Source organism: Nestor notabilis, unplaced genomic scaffold, assembly GCF_000696875.1.
Source record: "Nestor notabilis isolate BGI_N333 unplaced genomic scaffold, ASM69687v1 scaffold15327, whole genome shotgun sequence".
In the NCBI taxonomy this organism is placed as follows: Eukaryota; Metazoa; Chordata; class Aves; order Psittaciformes; family Psittacidae; genus Nestor; species Nestor notabilis.
Window position 1 is genome coordinate 1 of NW_009937047.1, and position 8617 is coordinate 8617.

General features: G+C 47.2%; 1 protein-coding gene across 1 annotated transcript in view; it reads right to left on the reverse strand.

Annotated features, from left to right (window-relative positions):
- Positions 1 to 409: 409 nt before the first annotated feature.
- The window catches only part of LOC104408898 (leucine-rich repeats and immunoglobulin-like domains protein 1), a gene marked incomplete at both ends in the record, with an annotated part of 45559 nt that continues 37351 nt past the window's right edge, over positions 410 to 8617 (reverse strand). Inside the window, 5 exons of the mRNA XM_010018634.1 lie at positions 410 to 692; positions 728 to 771; positions 2250 to 2413; positions 3733 to 3804; positions 5083 to 5154. Coding sequence (XP_010016936.1) covers positions 410 to 692; positions 728 to 771; positions 2250 to 2413; positions 3733 to 3804; positions 5083 to 5154 — 635 coding nt within the window. The remainder of the gene's footprint in view (positions 693 to 727; positions 772 to 2249; positions 2414 to 3732; positions 3805 to 5082; positions 5155 to 8617) is intronic.

Here is an 8617-nt window from a genome sequence, read left to right on the forward strand (position 1 = left end):
CATTAGAGCTGGGATCAAAGCTAATTTTCTTCTGCCATTAACATGGAAAGAAACCCCATCATTTCTCCTACAAAAAACTTCCAATCACTGCAGTCCCTCTTCTTCGTATCCTTCTGTATTTTCATTTGCCCATTTCATTAGGAAAAGACTCTACCAGAAGAGCCAAAGAGAAGCAGCTAAAGCCAATAAGAATGTGCTGAAGTGCTTGGCTGGACAGCAGCCATCACAAGCCTGGCATGTGCTCCTCAGAGGGCATTTCTCAGCATCCACTGAGATGCAAGCAGCTGGTGTGAAGGGGTTAAGAGCTCCTCACCATCAGGAATGGACCCTCAGGAGTCCAAAAGTGGATCCCAGAGAACTGTACCAGCTCAGGCTGAGGGAAGGAATGAGAAAGCAGCTTTCTACTCACCATTAACAGTGAGTCGGGCCTTGCTGGAGTAGGTAGAGCCGAAGTGGTTGGTGATGATACACTGGTAACGCCCCTCGTGGGCAAAGGTGACGTGGCGGAGGTGCAGAATGGTGGTGTACTCCATCACCTCGCCATCCTTTGCCCGCACGTGGGCAAAGTTCTCAATCTCAGCATTGTACAGCATCTCGTTGTCCTTCTTCCATGCAAACATCATGGGGGAGCTGCTACTGCTGGCAGCTGAACAAGTGAACCGGATGTCCTTCCCAAGGACAGCCACTGTTGTCTCAGGCTGGGTGGTGATCTGTGGCGCACAGCCACTGTTGTCTCAGGCTGGATGATGATCTGTGGCTTGGGGAAGTCATCTGAAAGAAAAGAGCATTGTCAAGCACTGGAACAGGAGTCACCATCCCCCTGGGGTATTATAAAGACGTGTAGATGTGGCACTTAGGGACATGGTTTAGTGGTGGACTTGGCAGTGCTGGGTTAATGGTTGGACTCAATGATCTTAAAGGTGTCTTCCAACCCAAACGTCTCTTAAGATTCCCTGCAGCATATGGACTATCAAAGCAGAAGCAGCTGTATTTGCCTGTCACCCATCTGGGGTGGAAAGCTTTGCACACTCTGTCTCTGCCCTGAAGATTGTTGGTTTTAGCAAGGTTCCAAGCAGATTCATTTATTAGATTTCTACAAATGGTGTAATTTAATATTTGACTAAAGCTTAATTAAGCAGCCAGGCCTCTGGAAGCAGGAGCACTAGTGCCTGGAGGACTTGGCAGGCGCTGGAGAAGCAAAGCTGTCTTTGCTTTGTGACGTTGCTGTGGGGATGGAGCCTTCACACTATCTCCTTCCAGATGAACACAGCAAGCCTCCCAGGCTCGCTCAGAGGCCACCTAGGCAGAGCCCTGCCACTCTGGGATCAAGAGGGACACGGCACAACACCCCGAACAAAGCTTTCGCTCCATGCTCGATGCCAGCCATGCATTCCACTTAGTTAAACAGTGTTTTCAAAGGCTCAGTTTTCCTTCATTAACCAGCCATGTGCAGCTCCACCCAGGATCCACACTGGTTGGCTCCACAGCACAGGGCTTGGCTCACCAAACCTGGCCCTCATATTCCCCAAAAGCTGGGTGCATGAGCAGCAGCACTGTGGCCTCCTCTGATCACTTACATTTCTGACTGAGAGAGGTCACAGAGGTTTGTGTGTGATGGGTATTAAGTAAAGCTGCTTTGCAACCACAGCTCAGATGCAGAGTGAACTGCAAGTGTCTGGGTGGGAGAACAGCAGTAGGTGCAGCTTAGAACTAAAACCAACCACAGGAGAAAAGAAAAGCAGATTATAATGTCAGCTGTCAGTTGGTTCATGTGTAATGCTTTACTGGTCCAAAAAGGAGCTATGATGGAGAGATTCTCTTCTACTTTTTCTAACCCTTTGTTATTTCCAAGAGGGAGAAAAGCTGAGTGAGGAACACGAAGCCACAGAAGCAGCTCAGAACACTGCAGAGTGCAAAAGCTACAGCTGCAGTCTTGGGAGTATCAAACCAAGGGAAATCTCTGTGCAGCCCCATCTGGAACTGGAACAGGGATTAGTCCCTTTTGACTGAATACTCCAGGAGCCCTGTGAGGAATACCCTGGATGCAAGCAATGGGCTGTGTGGTTTTGGTGGGAAATAAATTGTAGCCAATGACAAATTTCTAAAGTGCAGGCTTGGGCTTGCTTTGATCCCATGGAATAACAAACCAAAACAGAATCCCTCTCGGAATAACACACCAGTAGGCAAAGGAAATGTTTCCCAAGTGACTCCTGCCCTTTGCACAGGCTCAGAACAGAGGCAACACTTACCACACACAAAACTTTCTGGCAGGATGGCAAAAATGCTCTTGCTTTTCAGTGACTCGGGATGGGCGCAGGTGGCCACCACGAAGGATTGCAGCTCCTTCTCCACTAACCACTGGGGCAACCATTTCAGCTGGCAATCGCAGAGGAAGCTGTCGCTGTTGATGTGGCTGCAGGGGAACAAAACCCACACGAGCCTGCTGTGAGTCCTGCACAGACACTGCTCACAGCCCTTTCGTGTTAGACACATTCCTCGCTCCCGTCCCCAGCATGGGTGGAAGGGAAGAAAAGGCTGCAGGGTTGCTGTCCTCAAGGCACTAATGATGTTAAATACACACCACATTTAAACAGCATTTCATCTCCACACTGAAAAAACATTCCCTAGTGCCCTATATTTATTAACCAATTTCCAGAGTGATCCCCAGAACAGAAAAGCAATGCCATCCCTGGCTGCAGTGAGAGACATGTACCAAGGAGGCATGCAGTGGAGGCACAAGTCAACAGTACAGCTCGTCCTGCTCCCACTTCTCACACCTAATCACAACACATGCTCCTCCACCTCTGTGGTTTGAGCATCTGTGGTGAGAAATGAATTCAGGACTTAAGTTACTGAACAGTCGTCCTGAACAGAGCAGGACATTAAGACCCTCTCTCCATGGTAAAAAGGTTCCTTCACAATATCCCACAAGAAATCCCACAAGCTCTTCTCTAGTAAGACTAATCTTTCACCTCAATTTTGTTTCAAGAGCCATTGCAAAAGATAAGGTGGTTAAACAAACACTGGACATGCAATGTTTGTCTTATTCCTCCCCCACTCACTGGTATTAAATGTCACTATTAACAGCAACCACCTGATTCCCATTTCCAACATCGGGAAGAAGAATCTGAACCTGCCCAAATACCAAATCAGTGATTTCTTGTTCCACAACCATTAGACTGCTCCAGAGTGTAGCAATGCACTGACAGTGGATTAAATATTTATGGCAAAGAAGAGAAAAGGAAGCAGGGCAAGACTGGAAACAGTGTCTGATAACAGTGCAGAGCCCCGGCCTGGAGCACAAGCTCTAATAACACATCCGTATTTCTACACCAGAAGGCTGGATGACAAGTGGATCCAGTTCAAATGGTGCTTATCACTGAAATGTCAGTCCTGTCTGTGAACCCTAAACACAGGTACAGCAAAGGAGCAGAGGGGCCACTGGGAATTAAATCAGTGGCAGTATGAGAAGGGGATGGCCAACAGGACCAGGGCTGGACTTCCTGAGCGGAGATGAATAACTGCACAGATGCAAACGTGCTGGGAGAACCTGCTCAATGATCCAATTTCACTCACTATTAAATGCAAGATGTTCCCGTGACATCTATCTACTCCTGTGTAAAAATACCCTGCAATGTGGCTAACTCCCCATTGGAAACAACGTGCTACCTCTCACGTCCAGGGCAAGAAGGAGCCCTGCACGTTACTGGTGTGCCCCGTCCAGTTACTTACAGCTGCCGCAGGCTCTTCATCTTGGCAAAAGCATCTGCTTGAATGGAGCGGATGGCGTTGTCCCCGAGGTTGCTGCAGAACACGACCAAAGGCAATGTGAACAAAAGGGGTGCTATGCCTGTGGGAAAGGCTCTCCAGATCTAAGCAGTGACTCCAGCAGCAGGCAATTTAGTCACTCCCTGTTAAGGCCATCTGTACTTGCAGCTCATAGGAATGGTTTTCCAACAGGACACTTTAATATTGAGTATTGCTGAACAATAGGCAACCAACAAAATATATGGGAATGAATCGCTAAGTCATTCCATACCCCATCTTCTCTCTACGCTTCCTCAGACTCAGCTACCTCCATCATCCATAGCTCAGAAATTCCTCAGCCCCCTCGATAACCAAAGATAGTCAGGAATGTCGTATCCCAGGCTAGACCTTCAGCAAACATAAAGAAAGCAAATACTTGCACTAAACGGCATCTGAGAAGTTATTTGAAAGTGACTTTGAGGGGATACAGTGTCTGAAAAGCACTGCGATGCTTCCAAAAGGAGGTGCTCTTAAAGGCTTCCCTCACAACCATTGCTGACTGAAAAACTCAGTTGTCTTCTGAAAAAAGACAGCATCAGATTTAGGGCTCAGGTGCAGGACAGACAAGCACTGCTTGCAGAGGAAATCTCAGCAGAGTACTAAAGCAAGGGAACCTCTATCTGGGAATGTACCCCCCAAGCCAGGCAGCCCTAACCCTTCAGTATGCTCTCAATGGTCATCACATTTCAGTAGCCAATAAAACATCTACAGCAACATCAGCTGTACTTTAACTTGGCCCAATTCTGAAAGGAGATTATCCACAAATTACTTCCTGGAGTCACCAGTCTTGGGGCACAGGAAAGAAATTACATCCCAGAAGCCAAAATGTACCTCTTGCAAATCACTGTAAGGCAGTTTGTGCTCAATGGGGACATTTGGAGCCTGCACCATAAGCAGTCATGTACAAGATGTGTCACTGCCAGAGCCTACATTCAGGAGGAAGTTGGGGCAAGGGAGGAGGAGAGAGGGCTATGTCTGCAATAGGGTATTTTCACTGCTAACAGCCTGCAATACGCAAGTCAGGGGGATATTTATCCAGGAACAAATCACAAAATTAAGAGCATGCAGATTTGCCATATGTTCTGTAACTTTGTTCCTGGCACAAAAAAAGGCCAAAGTTGAGGCGGACTTATAATGAGAAGGAAGCAGGTGGCCCCCACAAATGGACTGGCTTCTCAGCTTACAAAGACACTATTAAATTGCTAGCAGATCTCTCAAGCAGCTACTTTTGGCAGACCCCCCTTCCCAAGCTCTGCGGCGTGGTGGGTTACTCACAGGTGCTCCAAGGCCTCCAACCCTGAGAACGCTTTCTTGGCCACCGACTTGATCTTGTTTCCAAACAGAGTTCTGTGGTTTCCAAACATCCAGTGCCAGATAAACAGAAAGAAAATGGGGAGAGGGGGGCAGAAAAAAGAAGGAACACAATTAGTGGGGCTTTATCTGATATACGCGCTCAGTGTAAGTCCTGGGAAATCTGAACTGCGTGGAGATTAAGAGGGCTGAAGTACACTCGCTTTCCCGCTCCTGAAATTAAATCCCTTTATCTGTATTTGAATTTAATAGTGATGACAGCACAAAAGGGAATGTGCCGTATCATGTAAAAAGGCAGGTTTGCTCCAGTGCTTGGAAACCAGCTTGCTGAGTAACAGAAGGTCCCCTCTATTCTTTGGAGGCTGGCTGAGGACAGGATTAAGTGCAGTGACAGTTTAACAAGATTCTGGTCTCTCCCTGCAACACTTTTCATTTCTGACTTCTTCCCAGATAGTAAAAGAGTGGTAATTTATTCACTGCTGCTTGGCCTGAGCAGACATCCACACACCAGGGCTGAGGGCTGGCTCTTGGCTGCACGTTTACACAGCAGCTCACTGAAGTGACTGCTGACTTCCTTCCTTGGCTTATTATAAATACAATACCAGAGTAATAGAATCACAGAATGGTTTGGGTTGGAAAGGACCTTAAGATCATCCAGCTCCAACCCCCTGCCATGGGCAGGGACACCTCACACTAGACCATGTCACCCAAGGCTCTGTCCAACCTGGCCTTGAACACTGCAAAGGACTGGACATTCACCACTTCTTTGGGCAATCTGTTCCATCGCCTCAGCACCCTCACAGTAAAGAACTTCTTCCTTGTGTCTAACCTGATAATACAATATATACAATAATATATACAATAAATAATAGCCAATTTCAAGGGGCAAAAAGAAGGAAAGCTACTGTACAGAGCTGAGGAGCGTGCCTGCTTGCATCTGTGACCAGGCAGCATTCCTCTGAATCAGCACAGTGCTACGCAGCAGCAAGAGAAGAGGGGGACTTACCAACAGGCAAGAGCCAGCTGGAACCATCTGAGCCCAGCTGCTATCTGCAGAGTAACAGTTCTCTATAAATATTGACCAGTGGTGATCAGTCAAGGGCAGGGCCCAAGCAAAATGGACAGTGTCCTCAACTGCTTTAATAAAACATCAACTGCTGTCATCAACTGGGACATGCTTTCCTGCCCCAGGTTCTCTCTGTCTCAAGTTTAGCTTCCAGGTGCATCTTTTCTCACCTACATGGTGTCCAGTGCAAGTCATCACTAACACCTCAGCTTAAAACCTGCACATCTGGTGCTGCATTTGATTTGACTTTTCCTTCAAGACTTTTCCTTCGAGAGAGCACAACCTCTATCTGCAACCCTAAAAGACTCTCTAACTATGATGGTCCCACTGCTTGCTACTGGCTGGGGTGCAAGGTGAAGCATGTGCAGCCACTATATGAGCAAATACATTTGCAGAAGCTTGTTGGGGCTCTCCACAAAGCACCCTTCCAATGTCAGGATAATTTGGTGTCTCAACACTGGCACCCAGAAAGCCCAAATTCTGTGTGGATGAAGCAGTGGGTAGAAAGGAAAATTAGGGCTTATGACACGGTTACGACAGTGAGGAGTGAGACTGTTTCACAGTCTCTCCTTGCAGCCTGTTGCCTTTGGAGGGAATTTGGGTGCCTTCCACTGGGCAACACTATGAGCCCGAGTAGGTCCTCACAAAACCAATCACCCTGATGGTGATATCACCAGATAAGCCACCACTCTAATGCTTGAGTAGACAGGAAACTTGGTTACTCTTAGCTCCACACAAAAGGCCTGCAGCCCCAGAATCACTGATCTTACAATTCTAGAGCAAAACACAACCAAAAGATTTGGCTTGAGGCAAAGTCATGTCCCAGCCTTCATAGAAGACACACACTTGAAGCCCTATCCTATGGGCAGAGTCCTATTTACTACAGTGTGCGCATGTCTTTTGCTCTGGGTGAAATCCCCCAAGCACCAAAAGGATGTGTACCATCATTTGGTAAAAGGAATGTTGTATTAATGAAGGCTTTGAAATATCCATCAGAATGATTGATATAGTAGATAATTTACTATATGCAAACGCTGGTAGGTGCCTGCATCCATACACACCAATTTCTGGAGCCATATTCCTAAATGAGGGTGTCATGCTGAGCTTGGGTTTGGTAACTGGAGATTTCCATTTCTTGTTTACAGTGGATCTCTGAGTCTGAAAATTGGAGACACTAATTTTATCTGTCCATTTATCTGTGCAGACATAAGCAGGATGTCTGGGGATGTGACTACACCATGTATACACCACTTGTGCACGAGGCGTATATTTGATGGCTCTATACCTGAGAAATGCCTAACACCGGTAACAAAGCCATGCCCCAACAAACTCATTAAAATCATTATTCAACTAACCACTTCTCCCATTCTGGAATGGTTTGAACCCAGCGGCCCCCTTCAAAGGGCTGTGGCAGGTTGGAATGCAAAGGCAGTGGTATGCAGCTCCACAATGAGCCTGCTGCAGCCCAGGAACGCTCCTCTGCTGTGGGCAGAGCCAGGCACAAGCCTGCTCTCCCGGTGATTGCATAAGTGTAATTACACGCTAGGCACGCAGCAGCTCATTAGAAAGCAGCATTTTCTCCTCCAGCCAGTTTTGCACCTGCAGGAAGAGCTCAGGCACTGAGTGAGCCATCAACAAAGCGGTTACGTTTAGCAGCTTGAATCATTAGGGAACTGGTCCTTCCCCGGCGATTCCACTGCTGCTTTTTCTGCTTCGGTGCCTCTCGACTCCCTCTTTCTGGAAGCAACATTTTAATTTAGGCCTGTGCTCTCCATCCCAGGGAGCTTCATAGATAATTGAGGGAAGGCTGAACGGACTGGCCTCCCCACCTCTCAGTTTAACACCTTCATTTCAGCCAACAAACCTCTCTGTGCTAAATCCTTTCAGAGGCTAATCTGTGCCACATCAAAGGGGAATGGCTTTTAAGGCAATCTCCACAGAGCTGAGGTGATTATTAATTCATTGGAAGGTCTCCTCTGAAGTGCCCATTTATTTTCTCTACGCTAATGCATTTAAAGCTGGTTGACAGTTTAAACACAGGCCCTAAATCACCCCGTGAAATGTTTGTTGTAAAGGCGGATATTTTATTTACCAGCAAGAAGGATGCTCACTTCAGCCTGAGATGAAACTGCAAGTTTGGGATTTACATGCAGATGAGCTAAACCAGACGTGAGCAGATCCCTTTAAAAGTGATCACTCCCAAGTGTCCCCAAAACACCTCAAGAAATACAATGAAGTGATCTCATATTCCAAGGGTTTTTCTAGCCTTACACTCTGGCTGATGAGGAACGATCCCAGCAACCTGTCTGCCCCACACAGGTTTGCTCTGTTAGACAATCAAACCAGCTAGATGATGAAGATGTCCTTTCCAGCCCTAACTATTCTTTGATTCACTCCTGTCTGCCCAAGACCAACCTGATCCACACGCTCTTC